The sequence below is a fragment of the Emydura macquarii genome, unplaced genomic scaffold (genome assembly GCF_026122565.2).
Source record: "Emydura macquarii macquarii isolate MOO-44397 ecotype Brisbane River unplaced genomic scaffold, CSIRO-AGI_Emac_v2 contig_1644, whole genome shotgun sequence".
In the NCBI taxonomy this organism is placed as follows: domain Eukaryota; kingdom Metazoa; phylum Chordata; order Testudines; family Chelidae; genus Emydura; species Emydura macquarii.
Genome location: NW_027131781.1, coordinates 6,894,566 through 6,916,439, shown reverse-complemented (window position 1 = coordinate 6,916,439; position 21,874 = coordinate 6,894,566). Strand labels below are relative to the sequence as shown.

At 46.3% G+C, this 21,874-nt stretch overlaps 1 protein-coding gene across 4 annotated transcripts in view; it reads left to right on the top strand.

Moving 5' to 3' along the window:
* Positions 1-9,038, top strand: part of PLEKHO2 (pleckstrin homology domain containing O2) — a 36,983-nt gene extending 27,945 nt beyond the window's left edge. For all 4 annotated transcript variants that reach the window (XM_067555582.1, XM_067555583.1, XM_067555581.1 and 1 more), the window contains 2 exons: positions 1,832-1,930; positions 3,759-9,038. In XM_067555582.1, coding sequence (XP_067411683.1) covers positions 1,832-1,930; positions 3,759-5,012 — 1,353 coding nt within the window. In that variant the 3' untranslated portion in view covers positions 5,013-9,038. The remainder of the gene's footprint in view (positions 1-1,831; positions 1,931-3,758) is intronic.
* The last annotated feature ends 12,836 nt before the right edge of the window (positions 9,039-21,874 follow it).

Sequence of the window (21,874 nt, the reverse complement as noted above, 5' to 3'; positions counted from 1 at the left end):
TGCCGGGGGAGAGCAGCGCTGGTGCTGTACTCTCTTTCCAAAGTGGAGTTCTCTCTCTGTCCCCTAGGGATGAGGATGTGCGATTGACACTGCACTCCTTTGCGCAGAGTGCAAAGTCCTTTGTCCCATTTTGTTTTTATTAAATATAGACCCCATTGGCCTGCTCTGTCTTTCAACTTTGGAGAACTCTGATCTCTCTGGGGAGCAGAGACAAGTAAATGGAAAGAGCTGCATGCAATCAATTGGCATTTCTGAAGCCCTTCTTGTTGCAATATCTCCATGCTGCCCTCTATGCCTTCAGACACTGAGGACACTGAATCCCCAGTGGTGCCCAGTAAGCGCTGGGTGCAGCTGGTGGGAGGAGACATTCATGCAAAGGAGACATTCATGACTCCCCTATTCCTGAGGTCTGCTCCATGAGCCACCTGCCCCAGTGTAGTTTATAGCAGCCTGAGGGGCACACTAATCTAGATCAGTTTGGGTCCATTATGCCAGCTCGGATCACAAGCATGCGGTACGCTCTGGCAACATGGCAGCATGCTCCCTTCACTTAGTAGGTGGGGGTGGGGAGAGCCAGGAGTGGTAGGCATAGAGCCAGAATAGTACAGGCACGTAGCACATGGAAAATGGGAGCCATGCTAGGCTGTGAATTTTAAAGCTGATTCCAGTAAGTAAATGTGGAAATTCAGCCCCCGTTGCAACTAATCCATGTCGCCACTCACACCTTCTGTCCAGCTTCCGGAGACCATTAAAGCAGTACAAGAAAAGGTCTATTAACAAAATCTGCTGATACAGTTCACAGTCAGGTCAGCATTATTAACATGCCTTCACCTCTTAGATGGCCAGAGCAGTTTTACTATATCTCCCTGCCACATTCCAAGCCCAGCCTGGGTGCAGGACAACAAAAGTCTTTTGTGCCCTCCCTTTCCCTGCCCCGGAGGTACCTAGGGATTGGCAAACCTCAGAAAGTTTGATGGATCAAGTCAGACTCTCTCCATTTCACCTATGAGGTTGCAGAACTAGCGTATCATCTTGTAGATGAACTCAGTTCCGCCCTCACAGAGAGGCAGGAGCGTAGACGGCAGAGCCGTCATGAATGTGCATGTTGCAAACCAAACTGAGAATTTGGAGCGAGCATTGAATTCCAACAGCCCATGGCTAAGATGCTGAGGGCGGCTATGCTGGATCACAGCTGGATTTGCTTTGAAAATACTAAATAGATTCTGTGGCCATGCAGAGTAATGTTTTGTCGATGTACAAGTTCACATTGCTGGCAGCCAGCTGTAAGGAATGGAAGATGAGGCTTAAGCCTGCCCGCACCTTTTGGCTTTCCAAGAACAAACCCTCCAGATTGTCTGCATATGTAGTCAGTGGCTAAGAGGATGAAGGAGGCTGTCATAGAAACTTCCACCCAAGAAAGGGTTGTGTAACTTTCCTGCTTACAGAGAAGCTTTTGGCATCTCTTTCAGTGCTGGCGCGTGTGATACATATGGCTATATATATATATATATATATATATATATATATATATATATATATAGAGTGCAGTGTAAATGCTTATGAAAGGGATGGCAGGTTCTAAGGCAATATAAATGGTGCTGGTGAGCAATAACAACACACAGAAAACAAGGCTTAGAGGTTTGATTTCAATAGGCCTGGAAATCTGGGACCTGATTGTGATGGTGACCTATTCAAAAGCCATCCTGGATACACATGCAGCCTTGTCAGAAATGACTGAGAAGGTCTGAGAAGGTCTCTCTCAATGAGCTGGTTTGAGACGGGTATTGACAAGTCAGTGAAGTTCTCCTTTTCACCCTTCCCCCATTTAAAGGTGAAGGTAGATGAGAGCCTCTCTCTGGAACATGTGACTCGAGGCAGAGTGAAAGTGGGACACGGGCGCAGACCACCCACCAGAATTCATCTGAAAGAGGTAAGGAGGCAGCTTGGGGTTGCATGTTTCAGCACCGTGAAATCACCTGTATGCAGCCTCCACCTGGTAAAAGTTCCAAGCAGGCATCAGTGAGAACGATTCCTGCGTGTATGGTTCATGCTGATTACATGCAAAACACACTTGTAATAGAACGCAAGCTTCTAGCTGACCCCTTCCAGGTAAGACCAGCTGGCAAGCAAGTTCTTATCTGTGGGAAGGTGGACAGCAGCTGTTTGAGATTTTGCATCCTTCAGAGTGGCAGCTGCTGCATCATGTGATATATTTCGTGAGCTTTTCTACAGTTCCTGAGCTGTTTCATTGTTTGGCAGGTGCCATTACTGCTTAATTAAAAACAACACATAAAGCAAGGAGCGTGGGTTATAATGAAAGATATGATTAGGTCACGAATTCCAGGACTTTCCGGGACTTCAGGGGCAGGGCTGGAGTAGCTGTCGGCCCCGGGGCTGCCACCCAACAGCAGACCGGGGGCCAGCTCTGGACCTGCCAGAGCAGCTCCTGGCCCGCCGGAGCAGCTGCTGGGTTTGGGGCAGCTCCCCTGGGGTTGGAGCTGCACCGTCCGCCCCTGTGGCTGGAACACCGGTGGGGCTAAGCAGCTGCACGCCTCAGCAGCTCTGTTTTCACTCATCTCTCAGGATATTTTTAGTAAAAGCGAGAGACAGGGCACGGACTTCCGTGAATTTTTGTTTATTGCTGCTAACCTCTCCCCAACCTTTACTAAAAATACCCATGACAGAATCTGAACCTTGGTTATAACTGGTTTTGCCTAAGACAGTTTTGTAAAGCAGCCTGCCTATTTCCAGTTCTCAGGAGCTTTTCCGTAGCTAGCATTTAAAACAAACAAACACCACACACACGATTCTCTTATATAGGAGGTGCTAATAAATATTAGATTGCCATGATTTCTAAGGGAGTTCTTACACTGAAGATGTATTGATATTTTAGAAGATTAAACTAGTGAACGGGTTAGAGGCTAAAGTTCTTTCTGCAAACGTCATAGATTGTTGGCTCTCATCTTCTGGGTAGCTCTCATGTGATCTTAGTGCACATAAAACTCTTGAAAGCTTTCTATTCTAGTCAAGAATATATGCTAGCTATCTGTTCAACCTTGTACGTACTGTGACACTCTGAGTACCTTTCCCAGACCTGAGGAAGAGCTGTGTAGCTCAAAAGCTTTGTCTCTCTTACCAACAGAAGTTGGTTCAATAAGAGATATTATCTCACCCACCTTGTCTCTCCTCTGCTCTGGGAAACTCTTTGCATTTATCAGTTCAGACAGCACACCTGTCCTTGTAAATATTTGTAACTTGGAAACACTCCGCACCAGAACTGCACAGCTCAGTGCTTAGAACTTAGAAAGGAAAAAAGGACTTTTTGGTAGGTTGGTTGTACAACGGCTTAGGACCAATTCTTCACCTCTGTGATTATGGGTTGGATGCTCTCCAGACTGTCGCTCCACTACTGGAGAGAAAATAGCTCAATGGCACATATGCTTGCACTGGTGTGTGCTGGTGTAACGTCATACCGGGTGTTAAACTGAGTGAGAAGTGGCGGTGCAGAGGGGAGCAGAAACAGAGGCATTGCTCAGTCTTATGTGTGTAAGCTGTGCTGAGGTGTACGGGCTTGTCTGCACTGTCCACCTTGTGAGACACAAGATGCGTAGAGTCAAAGGCTGGATTCAGTGCCCCCCACTCTATCCACTTCTTTGACTTAAATGATTTTTTAAAGACTGGTTGTGAGCCCAGGGTAGTTCAGGGGATTGCTAACGGGACATATTCTAAAAGAAGCTCTCCTGTATTGCATTTCTCAGGTTGCCAAGGCTACCTCGGATGGAATCTTGAGGCTAGATCTGGATATAGTGGATAATGGCCCTCCAGGCTTCACCTCGGCGGTGAGCAACGACGACGTCCCGCCTCCCAAGGAAACGCCAAAGCCACCTATGCCGCCTACAAAACCCAGTGTCATGTCAGAGAAGCAGAGTGCGGATAACAATGTTGCTGATCAAGAGCTTAAAAAGCCTGTGTCGCCTCCCTTGCCTCCAGCGAAGAAGTTTAAGGAGAGCACACCATCAAAGGACGATCTGACCTCCAAAGACGAGGATTCGGTCAGTAAAGGTGAGGATGGTGAAGAATCCGAAGCACCAGCTGGGGACAATAAAGAGAACCTCGTGGAGGTTGGCAACGGGGCCCCAGCAAAGGCTCCAGTTCCTCCTCCTAAAATCTTATCGGACAAGCTGAAAGGGATCAGTTGGGATGAAGCAGCCCCTCGCTCTCAAAGCACAGAAGATTTGAAATCATCCAAGAGTGGCAGTAAAGAAAACCTCATGGAGGTAGTCACAATGGATACTGTGAAACCTCCAGTTCCTCCTAAGGTTTTATCAGAAACGTTGACAGCAAGTGTGAATTCCACCCTGAGCACTTCAGAGGTGAAGGGCTCAGAAAGCCAGGAGCTCGCTGATTCAAACACTCCCGCGAATGGAATGGAAGACAGGGAAGTGACAGAATCCAATCCGCAAAGATTAGAGCCTGAAGAAGGAAGTGAGAGAGCTGATGATCAGGAAGAGGAGCAGCAAACAATACAGGAACAAATAAAGATGTCCTTAGATACAGAAGCAAAACAGGAAAGTACAAAGGTACCTAGTAAAGAGAAAACACTTTTACCACAGTCCTTGGGGAATTCCTCACCTCTCAGAACTCGCTGTGCATCTCTCGGAGACCTGCTCAATGAATCAAAAACTGCACAAAAAGCACTGCAGGGTCCAGGCTTCCAAAAGGAGGCCCACTCCTGCCTGGCTAAAATGGAGGAGAAAGTGGCTTACGAAAGGGAAAAGACAGAAAAACTCCTGCAAAAGGTTTTGCGTGGAGAGTTGCAGCAAGCACAGGAGGGGAATGGCCCCCCAATAAACGCTGAGGCGATACTCAACGAGGCAGTAGAACAACTTCGGCAAGCAACACAAGTCTTACAAGAAATTAAAGGTTTAGGAGAACTGAATAAGGAACAGACAGAGAAACAGGACGAAAAGCAGAAAGATCTAGTAACTCTTTACAGGAGAAGTGCTCCCTGAGATGAACTTTAAAAGACACTTCTTTCTTGCAATCAGGCTAAAAATTTGCTATTTACAACTTATACCATTTCTAGGTCAGTGTTAAATGTGGTTATGTGTCGCTATGCACACACCATGCATGGAGAGCAGGGCATTTCAGGTATAGTTTTCTTTTATTCCGTCTTTATGCCATATGCCCATCCCTGATGACAATAGGAAGTTAGAGGACATTGGACGTCAGTTGCAAAACTGTGAATATTCTTTAAGGTCTTGATCCAAAGCTCATTGACGTCAATGGAAAAACATCAATGGGCTTTGGATCAGGCCCTAAAACAAACCAACACTGGTAATCAGACTAAAGGTCAGTTTTTCAAAGAAGGGCAATGGATATTCCAGCAAAAACTCATGTGGGCATGTATAAATTGGCATGTAAGACATGCAATTACCCAGTTTGCACTGGCACACAGAGTTTTGCCAATGAAACCATTCCACTGGCAATCTGGCCGCAAACATCCATAAATGTTGCTCAGTTTGTTCAGTGGCTGACAGGTTTTGACTACCTGACCTAATTACATTCTGGAGCAAATGGCTAACAGTCTCCAAAGAGACTTATTAAACACATCTGCACTTAAAAACGGACTTAGAAATCCACACAGAACTGGCAAACTGGTGATGGCAAGTCATTTTTTTCAGCTCTAGACCAGATTTAAACACAACAACCCTTCCATGTTCTGAGCACCGTACAAGTATTAAACTACCATGGCCAAGCAAGTATTATTTTACCAGTGGGGAAACCGAGGCAGCGATGTGAAGTGATTTGCCCAGAGGGAGAGTCCACTTCAGAGCCAGGTATAGAATTTAGCAGTCACACCCCTCACTCTGTGCTCATTCTTCTCGATAGTGCTGCTCCATTTGAAATACCTGCTCCTGGCAAAATGTTCTTTTTAAAACAATACGTCGGCCGGGTAACTCGAGTCTCCTGTGCTGTAGAAGTAGCCGGATATTTGGGAGCGGTTGGCTGGCTGTTCTGAAAGTAGAATCTCCCCCCGCTTTGTGTCGAGAAGCCTTGTCTGGGGATATTGACTGACAACGTGTGTGGCAGGGCCACTGGTTTTGATGGAACGTCCAATCCAGTGGTTCTCAACCTATTTACCATTGTGGGCTGCATAAGCAGCTCTCTGTGTGTTAGACGGGCCGCATCCACACAACATATATACACACTACCTATGTGGCCCTGAAGATGCCACGTGTGCTGATTGGGCCGTAAGTGTCCTGCAGGCTGAGAACCACTGCTCTAATCATGTCATTTGAACAGATTTTTACCGGCTGTGCTCTGGCCACACTGGGAGCTGTTTTCTTGGCATGAATGTCCCCTCTGTGAACAAATATTTAAATACAATCGAGAGAAATGCATTTTGCATATAAATTCTTGGGCGGGAGGTGGCTGAACTATATCCACTGACATGAAGAAGGCATTACTAAATAAGGGCCCAGTCTGGTTCCCATAGAAGGCAAAGGCAACATTCTCCTTGATTCTCGGTCCTCCTGTTAAAAGCAGTTGCATCTCCCTAAGCATCCAGTGAGAGAAATGTGATGAAATGGAAGTAGTCGTTTTGAGAAAGCGATTACAAAATTATGTCTTGCATGACAGAGATTAACAACGAAAGCACCCTTTGCACCCTCAGACAACACGTGTGTATGTGAACCGGGTCACCTGCCTGCCAATCCCAGTTCATTGATGCTCATTTGATCAACCAAATCAGGTCAGCACAAGGTGCGGGTGCATCCCTTGTATCCTCCTTTCACAGTTTTGCCCTAAAATATTCATGCTCAATGGCACCACATCAACTACACAGGAATTCAAAGGGCCACCACCTCCTCTTTGCTTTATCTAGGCTTGTGCAGAGAGGAAGGATTGGATCTTTCTACACCGATCTTATGGAGCTATGGGGAATGCAGGTGGTGTTGAATAGCTAAGGCCCAGCAGAATAGGAAGAATTTCTGAGCGAGGAGAGAAAGTCCGATTTGGAAGTTCTCATTGCTAAAATATCTACACTACCAAGTAGCTTGTGCCATCTACCCCTGCCAAGTGCTAAGCCAGGATCATGCTATCCACCATCTTATTTTTCCTGTAGCTCAGTGAGGCTCCATGGTACCCCATGCTACAAACATCTACCATAACAGCAGCAAAGTAAAACTCAAAACTATAGTCTTTTTTCCCCTCCTTTCTAATTCAGCTGATGAGTGCTCCTAGCTGTGTACGGCCCAACCCTGATCCAAGGCATTTCAGGCATGGAAAAATCCCAGAGAAGAGATAGGTAGTCACTCAACCAGACACTTCCAAGTTGTGTGATTTAAACTGCCTCATTCTCAAGCCAGTCATAGGAGTTGTATTGAAAATCTCTCATTATTCCATCATCCAAGAAGTTTCTGCATAGTAGAATTTGCTTGAGTTTCAGGTGCCAGCCCTGCTTTTGGACAACAGAGTTTCAAATATGTGCAGTCCAGAGCATATCCCCTCGAGGTAGGCCAAGGATGAACTCTGGTTCTGCATAATTTACTGCTGTAGATTCAATGTGAACTGGGGGATCTTGTTCTCTTACGAGATGTACTTATAAGACAAGGGCTAACAATACAGACCTAGTCTATTCAGTGCCTACCAGCTATCAAATATGTATTTTTCTGCATGTGCACTTTTGTTTACCGAACACTGTGCGATGTGAACGCGAGCTGTACAAACCTGGTGCGTACAGAATGTCTTGGGACATCAGCCTTCAGGCACTTGTGAGATAAAATTGTATAACAAAGGATAAAGCAGATGGCTAATGGCGATGCATCTGTAATAGGGATGTGCCCAAGCCAGCACCCTGATCTTCCCATGGGTAATGTTTGGCTGCGGATTCAAATCCCAGTGCTGAAGTTGTCCCTTGGGACCAAACCAAACCCCAGGATCTGAATACCCTTGAACATGGGGAAGGTTTGGATCCAACTCAGATTCATCTCTGATACCCAGGGATGCTTTCACTCTTACAAGTATTTTGTCATCACAATGTGCCATGTTTTAAATATCTACCTAGGGCAGTGTTGATGAATATGACCAGACTCTTATCTTTTACAGCAAGAATCTACAGGATGTGCTTATATTTACTGTAATTTTTTTTTTTTTTTAAATAATACTGAATATTCTAATGAGCAGATGTCTGACATTTTACTGAAACCCCAGTAGGAATCTTAGCAGAAGACACCTGAATCTGTTAGGAGATGGGAGAGCTAAACCTTTTTACAAGCCAGAGCTATACTGTACGCACTATACTAACGTCACTTACCTTTATGTACTATGTCTTATAAATAAGTATAACTTAAGTGAACTTTCTTTTTAACAGTCAGTATCTTCATGGCTGAAAATGTTACGTTAATTAAGGAAAAATAGCCTTTTTTATTTTTCCCCTATAGGTTTAGCAGTTTCATTCCGAAGTGATTAGCCCACCTCGAATTTTGGTTCGACTGGGCTTTCTGTATAAACACAGCTTCCTGGTTTGTTTAGAACATTTAATTCATTCTGAAGCATTCACAGTCGCGCACGTTATTCTTTTTCAGGGCATAAGCCAATCTCTGCCTAATAGGGGAGGGCAGGTTATTCCATAGCTGTCTTCCGGGGTTCTTGCACTTTCCTCTTAAACAGCTAGTACTGGTCATTATCACAGCCGGGTTCTGGAGCAGAAGGCCCATTGCGCTGATCTAGCAAGACCGTTCCTGTCTTCATTTTACCTACTACCGCCGAGCACCCTGCTTTTCTCCGCTCACGATCTCTGGCTGCACTAAGCTTGCTGTCTCGGGGCTGAAGACGTGGTGGGCACGTCGAGATGGTATGTGACTCAATTCCAGATTTGTACAAGGGCAGAGTTGCAGGAAGGAAGCGACTGTGCTAGCAAGCAGCAGTGAATGATGGTTTCTGAAAATCAGTGGTCATGGCTGCGGAAAGGGAACACGGTCTTCTGCTTGTAAAGAGCTTTGCGATTTGGCAATAAAACTCCCTTTCAAGCACAATCCGCTTCAGAGCAGTTTGTTGGTAACAAGAGCGCAGAGCGGGCATTGGGAGGAAGTGTTGACACATTGCTTGGATAAACTCCCATCACCGCCAAAGAGGGCTGTGCAGCCTGCCTCCAACCTAGGCTGTGGGCTAGATCATGGACTAACCCCAGGCCCCAAGGAAGGGACGGCACAACTATGCACTGGCCCAGGAGCAGGCCTGGAATCTAACTGTGACACCAGTAACCCTACGCCCGGCAGCTTACTGTCCCTTCCATGCCCGCCCCGCTGTGCTGGCTGCCATGCAGGCGCACACTTCCCCCCAGCTGCGTGGGAGAGGCCATACTGCACCGCTGCAGCAGCAGCAGCAGCTTTCCCTCCTCCCCCACCACAAACACACAGACCAGCCGTGGGAGCATCTCACGCCATTTCCTTTCCTGCACCGGTGCAGAACTCAAGCTCACGACCGAGCCCTTGGAGTGTGTTAGAGTTGATTTACAGGAACAGAAGCAGGTCCTAAAACGAGGGAAGTTACTCGAGTTGATTGCAAGGGTCTGATTTTAAGGGCAGTGTTGCCTAGTGGTTGCAGCAGAGGCGGGGCAGCCCAGGCTTTCGGTTTCTATACCTTAGACTGCCACTGATTATCTGGGTTTCTTTGAGAAAGTCACTTATTCGTCCCTCACTTTATCCAGTTATAAAAGTGAACATAACAGCTTCTATGATCCCTCAAAGGGATGTAGGAATATTTATGAGGCACTTGCAGATCACTTTTTATCAGAAGCGATCCAAGAGCCAGTTTTCTTACATGCTGTTTTTGGAGTACTGATAAAAGAAAGCCAGTCAATCCCTGATATACAGTTTATTTTAACAAGATTTAATCGCTTCCTTCCAACCGCTATAAGAAGTGGTCATTAACTGCATCGCAGGTTTTATATAAAATCTATGTTGATAACATTAAATATCAAGATTAAATGAAGTACATGGAACCAAAACACTTCCTGAAATTGTGTCAATTTAGTTGAATTATTTCAATTAAAAAAAAATTAAAACTTTTTTTAAAAAAATCAAAAATGTTTTGTTCTGACATTTTCAAAATGAAATGTTTTGGATTTTTATTCAAAATGGCTTGTTTTAAATTTTGCCTCTATTAAAATGGTTAAACTAAAAAAATCCAAAATAACACATTTTGTTTTGGATTGAACAAAATATTGTTTGTTTCAGGTTTAATTTTTTTCAACTTTTTCAGGTTCACTGCCAAATTTGAAAAATGCATCTTTTGGGTCCACCCAAAACTTTCTTCCCCCCAGTTCATCCAGTGAACTGAAAAAAATCCGTTATTCACACCGCTCCAGCCAGAAGAGACCTTTATGATCACCTGATCTCTGACTTCCTGCATAAAAAGAGGCCCTATGTTTCACCCAGTGATTCCTAGATCGAGCCCAACAATTTGTGGAGAAACTAGAGCATATCGTTCAGGAAGACATCCAATCTCCAAGGGATGGAGAATTTGCTGCATTCCTGGTCGGTCCGTTCCAACGGTTAATTACCCCTCACTGTTAAAAATGTGCATCTTACCTTAAAACTGAGACACAAACTACAAAGCTCTCCAAGATTTCTCCTTTCAGTTCAAGGGAGAACCAGAGAGTTATTAATCAAAGGCACAGAACTTGTCCACAGTATTTAGAGACAGAAGAATCCTATTTCACTCTGCTATGCAAGCCCACACGTTTGGGAAAGCCAATTTTTAATTTATTCCTGGAAACTTAGTCACGCTTTCCTCCAGTGCCTTACCTCATGGCTGTGCAAACTGCATTGTTCTTGTGACAACTGCTGATGTGGCATTGCTGACCATTAATGAGCTTGTGGTTGGCAAGAGGATGTCTGCTGTCCGAAGAGCACGTGAAGTATTTTTAAGCAGCCTGTTTCCCACCCACCTTCCAGCCCCTCCGTAGTTACGGCCCAATTCTGCAAAAGTGTTCTTCACTACAGTGGAACTAGCCCAGGAAGAGTCTGCATGATCAGCCCTTAAACCACCTGCTTTCAGCTTTATGGTTCTTTTTGGTCACACTAGCCTGTCTTGTTAGTGTTTACAAGGCCAAGGGCGGGAACTGTATCTGGTTTCTGTAAGATGTTGGCTGGGCCCCAGCAGCCAGGCTGCACAACTAATAAATATCTCCCCATATGCTCATCAGTTTTAAAGTATTGAACCTTGTTTTCTCTCGCACAGGGAATTCAGAGGCCTGAGTTGCACCTGGAGCTGTAGGGTGATAGATCACAATGCCACACTTTAGAAATTCCCCCATACCCATTGCCTGCATCTCTTCCCCCATCTCCTATACCTCCTGCTCCCTCTGCTCCGCCCAAGGTCTTCCCTTTCCCTTCCCTCCCAGTCCTGGTATATCCCCTTCTCTTCTGCCATCCCTACAGCTAGGAACAGCCTCTTAAATAACATTCACCAAGTGTCCTCTGCCTCCTATTCTGTCCATCAAACCCTTTTCCAAACAACCCATTCCCAAGAAGCACAGAGGTGTCCTATGCCACCTTGTGCCTTGCGACCACAAACTCTTTGAGGCAGGGACAGACAGACAGACACACAGATGCTCAACTTTACGCATAGCCATGCTGATATAAATATCTAGAATTTTACTTGTGCAGCTGCCAGCTGTCCTCCTCATTTGGATTCAAATCTCTAGGACAGGAGAGAGGTAGGCTCACACGTTGCATGGTGCCCTATGGCTTGTGAGCCGCACGGCGAGGAGATTCATTTGTAATGGTTTATTTTAAAATAAAGGCAAGTGAATCAAATTGACAAATGCTGGAAAATAGGAAGTTAAAACTCAGTCCCCACATTTGACTCTCAGCCTCGTCCACTGAGTGATGCTGCACTTTTATAGCATCTCCCCCACCAGGATCTCAAAGCACCTTCTGAACATTTATTACTCAATGTACTACCATAATGCCTCAGAATCCCAGTGACGGACCAGGACCCCACTGGGCTAGGCATTGTATAGACCCAGAACAAAAAGACAGTCCATGCCCCAAAGAGATTACAATCTGACTCCCAAATTTAGCCTGTGAGGGAGGGAGATATTATTACATACACACTAGAAATGAATTCCAGAGGGGTAGCCGTGTTAGTCTGTATACAGCAAAAACAACAAGAGTCCTGGAGCACTTTAAAGACTAACAAATTTAATTTCTGCAGGCATAAGCTTTTGTGGGCTGTAAGAAACTCAGGCACAGAGAGGCTAAGGTCCAAATTCTCAAATCATCCTAGTTCTGGCTCCCTGCTTTTTGGTTACTGAAGGTCAGAGGCACCAATGGTCATGTTCCCAACTCAAGTCAATCAAAAATTTGAGAGGTTTAAAATGAGTCCACTTTTGAAATGTAAGCCTTTAATGACTCACCCATCCTCCTAGAAAAGTCCCTGGGCAGTGACAGGAAGAGAACTCAGAATTCCAGCCCTTGAATGGGTATAAAATATTGGATTTAAAAAGGCAGCAAGTTTAGGGCATGTCTTTCTGGGACAAGGTGTCCTGGTAGCCGAGGAAGGTGCAAGAGGCAGAGCCCTGTGTGAATGCTAAAGCTACGTGATGGGGTTTGTTGTTCAAACATGAGTGAGAAATAAGAAACTTGAAATTCCTTTGGAGGCTTTTCAGAGAGAAAAAAATTGAGGCCAGCCGGAGCAAAGATTGCAAGGGCGTGTAATGAGGAAGAGGTCAAGAGGACAGAAGAGGGGAGGATGTGGGCGGACAATACTAAGAATGATCTGGGTGAAGAAGTGACACAGAGTATTGCAGACAGATCCTGTCACATCTTCCCCAGTCTGATGTGGGCCACATACCCTACAAGTGGATTACTGGCTCCCCCGCCACCACCACTCATTTCAGTGTTTAATTCCCTCTTGGCTTCCAGACGTTTTCCAGATGCCTGGTCTAAATTTTTAACATGTTTCGGGTGATTTTTACTTAAGGAGAAAGGATGATTCTGGGGTCAAGACCCAAGACTGGAAATCAGGAGAGCTGGCTACTGTCGTGAGCTTGGGTCAATCCTGCAGCCCCCGTTTCCTCATCTGAAAGGGGAGAACTCAACGAGAGCGGGTCAAAAAACATCTCTTTCAGTGAACATTTTTCAGCATTTTGGATGCTGAAATTCTTTTGGGTTTAGTGGTTTTCTTTTTGTAATAAGAAATGAAACCCGACAATTTGAGGAAAATGGACTATTTTTTTGGTGGAAAGTTTCTATAAAACCCCCAATATTCATTAAAAACACTTCTGGAACAAAAACATTTCCACCAGCACCCAATGCACCTTACCTCGTACCTGCACACTGGAAAGCTACACTACCCCGTCACACAGCGCTAGGATTCACTCAGGGTTCTTCCTCTTGTACTTTCCTTGGCTACCAGGACACTTTGTCCCAGAAAGACACGCCCTAAACCTGCTGCCTTTTAAGTCTAACATTTTATACCCACACACATCAAGATCTTCCAAAGGCTCCAACAGACATGCCAGCTGTTGTTTATTAGGGACTGTCTCTGAGGAAATAAAGCCACCAGCTCCATTGTAAGGCCTCTGCTACTTTAGCTGCAGCGAGGAGTATATTTTTGAGGCACTTGCAAGAAGATTCTGGGAAGGCACATATCTGGCTTGGATGGCCCCATTACCTTAGTATATTAGCAGCCCACAATAGGTCATGTGCCCTCACAACACCCCTCAGAGGTAGGGCAGTGCTGTTAGCCCCAATTTTAAAGATGGGAAACTAAGTCACGGAGAGGCTACGTGACTTGCCCAAGTTCACACAGGAATTCTGCGACCTGGAATCTTTGATCATGGAAATGGTGTTACTTTTCAGCAGCACAGATGGCAGCTGCCCTGGGTTGGTTTTACTGAGCCAAGCAAATAAATTGGACCCATTTTCATCTGAGTGTAAGTCTGAGAAGAACTAGTTCACTTTTAAAAAGGCTATGAATTCCAGTTGTAGTTTGCATGCAAGCTGCAGCTGCTGGATTGGTATGAGGAGGCTGTATTCAAATCTCAGATCATAATATTCAAAGTAGTGTTTCAGCACCAGCCTTAGTAAGACCCTGATCCTGCCGTTGCATCCATGTGGGTTCAAAGGTCTCTCTCTATGCAGATCTGATTGCAAGATCAGTGCCTGGGCGTGAAACTGACCCATGTGCAGAGGGCCAGTCAAGACCTATGCAACACTGAAGTCTTCAAAATTGGGAGTGAGAGATTGAAGCAGCACAGACCTTGCACTGGTTTCACCCTCACTGAGAGATTGAGCCATTTTTTATGCTGGAGAGACAGTGTGGAATTGCCCGGTGCTGATTAACCCAGCATAGCTAGAGCTTGAGGGGGACTAAACTGCATACTTCAGATTAGGAATATAGTGATCTCCATCAAGAAGGCAGTTAAGCAAACAAGATAACGGCCCAGCTAAATCCGGGAGGGAGTTTTCCCTTATAAGGATAACTACATTGTGGTGTTGAAACCAACTCACCCCGTCAAGCTCTTAGGATGGGGCGGTGGTGAACGTAGCACCTATTACAGCTGAGCGCCGATAGGAGCAGGTCAGCTGATGCCCAGGGCACTACAGGAGCCCTTGTCTGCAGCAGCCACTTTTTCCTTTTCCGGTGCAGAGCAGCACTGTGCACATTCAGCTCCAGCGTGTCACCGTAACCCCAATGCCACACAGCGCCGGGCCCACCGCCACCACCCTGTCTATGGGAAAGGGAACCAGAGCAGAGGGACCACAGCCGTGTAACTGGAAAACAAAATAAACTCAGCCTAGCGCTGGTCACTGAGCTCTCAAATCAGTGGGAAAGTTTCCACCGAGAAAGGAGCAGGGTGCTGGTTCTGGGCAGCTTTTAGCCCGGAAGCCTCGGATTTCGGTATCAAAACAAGGCTTCTCCCTGAGTGGTTCGTCTGTGAAATACTTTCGCATCTGACTAACGCTCACTTGGCCTCAGTGCTGCAAAACCTGCCTCCGCGTTCACGTTCTGGGGGCAGCTGCCACTTCGCTTCACTTCTGTTAAAGGGTTCTAGCATTGCTCGGCGCGTTGTGCCCACAGAATGGGGCTGACAGGTTTCAGATGGGCAGCACGGCAGTTTGTCTGGGAGAAGCCCCCCAGGATCCAGATGCTCATTCGAACGGCTGAAGCCTGGGCTGCCATCTCCCACGGCTCAGCTCTCCCAGGAGATTTCTAGTTCTTTCTGCTTCCAGCTAGTCCAGAACTCCCATAAGAGCCAGCACATGACAGCCGAACACTACTGCTTCCCCTCCCCGACAGAACCAGCAGACACCCCGGAGCATGACAACGGCCCGCTCTGGCAAAAGTCAAACTATGTACAAACACACATCAAAAAGGTGGTGTTTGAGCAGGCTCGGCTTTAGGCAATAAAGGCCAGCGAGGGGAATCGTATTTTAGGAGGCATCAGCGTAGATGACAGAACCAAAATCCTTCACCCCACGGTGGTGAACAAGGGCCGGTGCCAAATCAGGGGGACGCAAATGGAGGAGGAGGAGTCTGCTGATACGTGAGAGCACCCAAAGCAAGATCATAGCTGGCGCCAGCAGAAAGGAGGCTGGAACTTGCTTCAGAGCTGAACGCTGCCTGCATTCACATTGTGCCCAGGGCCAGATCCCGGTGAAATTCTAGCTAGAGTCTATACAATCCAATTCCTGCACCGCTCGCCTGGCCCTTTAGTTGGCGCTGGAAGGGGGTAGACAGATGTCATGGCCCAGGAAGGGGTAGGAACCCAGCAGAGTAAATCATGGTGTTGGAAACACGTGCAAAAGGAAAACCTGAGCCTAGAGGTACATCTGTAAAATTGCAGTGTAGATGTTCAGGCTCGGGCCCTGCAAGGTCTCATAGCCGGGACTCAGCCTAAGCATCTACACTGCAGTTCTCTAGCCCCGCAGTCCAAGCCAGCTGCGGGTCTTTTATTGCACTGAGGACATATCCTCAGCGACTTGCCGGGGGGGGGGGGGAGGGGGTGTCACACGGGAAGCCTGTGGCAGAGTTTGGAACTGACGCCGGATCTCCTGAGCTGCAGTCCAGCGTCTCCTCCACTAGACCATCCTTCCCCAAAGGTGTGACGCCCCTGCAGTGCACGTGCTGCTGACTGGATCGGCTTGGGTGGTGATCACACTCTTGAACACTTCTCCTTGCAGCGCTTTATTCAGTGGCATTCCAGTAGCTTCAGGCTGTGCTAGCCGCTGTACAGACCCTCCCTGCTCGCATGAGGTACCTAGCACCATTCTGGCAACGTAGAAAATATTTCTCTCATTGGACAGAGGACGAGCTGAAGCCCAGAGAATTTTGTGGCCAGATTTTCAGAACCACCGAACACCAGCGAAACAGTGACTGCAGTGAATTTGCTAGTACTCAGCACCTCTGGAAATCAGGTCATTAGTAATTTGCCCAAAGCCCCAGAAAGAATCAGTGTGTTGGCTGAGGATGCAGCAGCTCCTGGCTCCCTGGCCTGTGCTCCCATCACTCAACCACAATCTATTGGAGCAATTGTGAAGGGACTGACAGTGGTCTATTACTTTCATGCTTCAAGGGCAGCTGTAAATTTTTAGCTTATTTCCTCAGAGCTTTGTTATAAAAAGAATTTCCTTTCTAATCAGTCTCTCATTGAAGGGGAAGCAGGGAGAAGCTCCCAACTTCTCTTTAAACAGGAAAAGCCTGTTAGCTCTGATAAATGGAAATATATCCCCCAGGACTGAGTGACAGGCAGACAGCAGAAAGGAAGAGGAATATGGCAGCAAAGAGGGATACACAGGTGTCTAAGGAGGCAGGCAGATTGTGATCACGTAAAAAAGGGAAAGTGCAGTGACAATTAAAATGCATGAAGCTGCGTGGCTGGAATCATGCCGTGTGTATATGTGACTTCATTTATGGATGCTAGCAGTAGGACAAAGTGTGTGTGTGGGAAATCTATAAATTATTGTGTACACTATAAATACATGTGCACTCACAGAAATGTAAGTCCTGTCATGGGGCCTGAGATCTGCAAGCCAGCCACAGAGGGAAAACCAGCGTGTGTGGTGGAAACATTTGATAAACACATGACAACATCTGTCTTCTGTTTCCGGTGCTCTGTACAGAATTATCAGGCAGAAATAATCTCTCACTGCTTGGAGAAAAGCTGTACTTTTTTTTTTTTATTTATTTTATTAAAAAGGATCTGCTCTGACTTACTAAAACTCAAATCATCTCAGTTTGCACAACACAAATCAGATCAAAACCAGAGTCAGGACAGCCTGAGTACTTTCTGGATTCAAGCACTTTTTCCTTCATGAACTGAGCAAATAAATAAATAAATTCAATAAATATAATTCCCAAATAAAGTAAAACCACCTCTGTTGGCATAATTATTTTCCATTTTCACTTGCTGTGCCAAAAACAAGTATCCCCTCTAGATTTCTGCATCCCTTGAAGGAGCCATTTCTGCACCAACAGCCAGGGAATTCAGCAACCATCTTAAGAAAAGTCTGTTAGGCAACAATAAAAAAAAAAAAATGGATCGACCTGAAATTCTGCACCCACAGAGTTCCTTGCAAACCACCCAGTTCCAACTGCTGCATGTTCCATTCCTCCTTTCTGAGCCCAATACCATAGAATTACTCATTAGCTCTGGAACAGAACGATTCCTGTGTACTTGCACATGTCCGGGGCAAAGACAGATGCATTAAGTTTCAGTGAGATTTGGGCTCCTAAGTGCTTAAACTGCTTTTGAAAATGGGACTTCGGCATTTCTGAAAATTGCACCCCTTCCCGATCAGGTTTTCCATTACGTACTTAACACAATCAATTCCACATCAGTGTAAACATCCACCTTCAGTGTCGTTCCAGGCTAGATTCTAAAATAAATCAAGGGTTTCTCAATGACTGATCCATGGACCAGCTCCAGACCCTGAGATCTCCCTGACATAGTTTAGGAAGGCAGCAAGCCAGTCCCTGGTATCAAAAAGATTGAGAAGCACTGTTCTAGATCACTTCTGAGGTGTTGGGGCCTACTTCTGCAGTTAAATCCCTGCTCTCATGATAGGACCATTTCAGAGCAGGGTTTCATTTCTGCTGCCAGTTACAATTTCAGAATATGAATGAGCCAGCTCACGAGAGAGGGGCTTGAGTTTTTAACCAGGCAGCTTGTTCAGAGCCATTCACACACCAGCCACAAGCTCAGGCAGTCATGACAGTTGTACCACAGGAGCCAAGTATGCAGGATATGCTGGGCCGCTCGGCGGAAAGGACATTTCCTAATCTGCACTAGAATTCTGGATTCCTGCCATGCAAAGGTTTCCTTGCTTCAGCAGAGCCTTGATACCGGCTACAAGACCTTCTGTTTATCTGTAGCGGGGGTTCTGCTCCGAACAGCCATAAATTGCAAGAGACCAACAGAGATTAATTCAGTGTGAATTGTCAATTACAGGGGTGAAATACTGAGCCGTAGCTACTTTTCTATTACATGCATGTTTGGACAACTTCATTTATGAGGCAGGCGCAGCTGTTCTTCTGTGGAGATCCCAGCTGCAGAGCAGGGGCGGGGGGCAGGGGCAAATGACCACACAGAGAGCAAACCCTTATCAGCAGAGATCAAATTCAGCATCAGATCCACCAGCTCGTGCATTTGAGACACACCACTTGTGGCTCCTTCACTGCATCAGGAAACCAAGACCATAAAACCACAGGCCCAGTCCTGCTCCCACTGAAGTCAGACACTGAACTTTCACACGGTCACCCATAGGATCAGGGCCTAGACGTGAAAGTAAAAGACAGAATCAAAGAACAGAGGATGGAGATTTCCTGTAGCCTTGGTGACTCTGCCACCCTAAAGGCCTCATTGGCTGGTGATCAGCCATTAATACCCTCTTCCGTATGCTCACCACTGCAGTATCCAGGCTGCTCAATCTGGTGGAGTAGGGCTGGTGACAGCTCACTGGTGGCCATCATGTGCCAACTAATCAAAGTGCCCCCTCTATGCTTCCCCCATAGGCTCCCCATGCTCTTACCAACCCAGAAGTACAACCTATTTCAGGATGTGGCAAAGAATTTGCCATCGCACCAGAACCATCTTCTGCGGTCGTCTGCCCCCAGCCATGGGCTGTGCTTGAGACTTTAGAGGAGAGTAACAAAAAGCACTCAGCTGGTCAGGCAACGGCTCCACCTGGCGAGAAGGTTCTCTACGGATTTCTGTGGACAACATCTGATGGCGCCAAGTCCAGGGCATGAGGATTATCCCCACCAGTATTACTGGAGATAGACCTGCGCCACGGAGTTTGCTATTCTTTGCCTTACTAGAGAAAGCATATACCCATTAGCATTTCTTTCTCTATTTTGTCCCTGGCTTTCTTCCTTTTTAAAGCCACTCCCTCCCTGGCTCTGTGCTTGAAGAGGTCCTTCACAAAAGAAAAATGAGCCACACTAAGCAGAAAGCCAAGTCAAAGCCTCTGAAAGAGAGGAGGGGCACGTGAATATTTAGTCCTTCTGCAAGCTTCTCCTCCCACCACATGAGAGCTGGAAATGACGGAGCTGATCTGAGCCATGCATGTCAAGCACTTCTCGCTAAGCTGTCTTGCAGATAACTGTACCACCGAACGTTGAACCTTCAGTCATCTTGTGGCTTCTCTGGAGCCTCGAGGTTTTGTAGAAGCAAGTCACAGGGAATGAGGAAGTAGGTTTTGATTGGACAAGTTGGTTTCTTCACATTTGATTCCTGCAGTAGGTAGTTTAGAGCCCTGTGCCAGAAGGTGCAGGCGCCAATAAAAAGGATTCCTTACTTATAAACAAGGGACCTGGTTTTGATCTCAGAGACGCTGACGCATATCTGCAGTTGCGCCATTTCAGTCATTGGAAGGACTCCGGATTTACACTGGTGGATGGGATAGCAAAACCTGGCCCCTGGTTTCTCTCAGGAAAGAACGCTGGGTTGTTTCACACAGAACCCACGCAATCCGCGTTCACAAAAACCAAGTCTCATTTGCTTCCAACAGGAGAGCTCCCCAAGAACTCCTGACTGGGAAGAGTGAAACGGATTAGAATCACACCCAAAATATTTCATACAAGTTCTAAAAAAGCCTTGCCAACATCTTTTCCGATAGATGTCCCCGCAACCCGTTCCCCTGCAGTCTTAAGTCATGGCCATCAGACCTCGCTGAGCCTTGTCTCTCCTGGGGAACAGCACAGGCTTCAGCAGAAGGTCAGTAGAACCTGTGCTGAACATGGTTTGCTCTTGTACAACACCCCCCCCCCCCCGCTAACCCTGGAGCCAGCTGACACTGGGTGAGGAGGATGGAAGAAGCTTGCCATGGAGCAGCTGCTGTGCTGGGTCAGCAGAGAGGGGGAAAACAAAATAAACATTCAGATTCACCTTTTGCTTGAGAGATAGGGGCTTGTGCTTTTTGCAGATGAAGAATCTCCACTGGTTGGTAGCAGTATGGGGACAATGACACACAGTTGAGTAATTCTGATCCCCTCTAGCAGACAGCAATGACACAGACATTTCCCGTTACATTTCTATTACACAGCAGCTATTGTCATATCGGTGATATTTGGCAATGCAGGGTATAGGCCTACCCGCTGAGATGATCCTCGTTCTAGTCTTGACTTTACCTATGCTCCATAAAAATGTGCTGTCCCCCTCGCTTGTTGTTGACGACAATTTATATGAGAAATAAAGACTCATGAACCTAATATCACAGAATCACTTACAATGACCAAGGATTCAACCCTTTTGTAGAATTTGTGTCCATCCTCTTGGATCTTTGTCACACACGGTCTCCCACATTTGTGCCCTGGCTACAAGGTAAGGGTACAGGCAAAGGCTCCAAAGTAGAGACGGAGCTTAGATGTTCTTCCACACCCCCTGCTAATTCAGACACAGGCCTCATCTAACCAGGCACCTGCCCACTGGGCTGTCATTTTATCCTATGGATAAAACGGCTCCCAAGAAGCCGAGGGTCAGACATGCTTTTCAGTCTAACCATCTCCCTTTATATAGACCGCTGTCTTTCTGTACAGTGGTAGACCTAGCTGATGTGCCAAATGTACACATCAGAGGCATAGGTTTGATCTTTCAACATACAGCAAGATGCGGATCTGTATCAGAGTTGTCATTACGAGCCTCAGCAGACTTCTTTCTGCCTTAATAGGAATGAGAGCACAGCTGAAATGCCTCTGTAAACTGTCAGAAAAGCTACATGGCATAATAGTCTGGGAAAACAAGCAACATATTACTGAGTTACCAGCTTGTGCAAATGGACACTGAAGAACTGAAGCACTGAACGCGCTCAGATGCTGCATGTGTTTAACCCACTCATCAGACAGTCTCTGTTTAACAAAATATTTGACTTCAGAATTGGGTCTGAATTATTATTGGCACAGCTTTCAAGCTACCCGGGTCCCTTTAACAAGCCGTTCTTCTGTGAAAGGCATAGGTGAGGAGATGAATACGTTCTTTGAAGAGGTTTTTGGAGAAACTCTTGGGCTTTGAGTGTGTATTTGTAGAGTCCTGTTAACTTCTCGAGTTTCTGAAGCCTCAATGTGACTGACGTTTAGAAGCTAAAGGCTGATGTTGATGGGTATGGCTGTGATGCCCTTCAGGGTTTTCCACTTTCCAGCTTCCCACTAAAACTTGTATTTCCTCATAACCCTCTAATTCTGACTCACAACCTGCATTACTAGAAAACATTTAGTTAGCCCTTTCAGACTCTGGGCCGAGTTCCATCCAGCCATCGGTATGTATACACAAACACCCCGTGAAGTCAATGGGATTTCTGTACCATTCTGGCCTGATGTGGCCCAAGATGATCGACTTAGATCCTGAAAGTGCAGTGCCTGT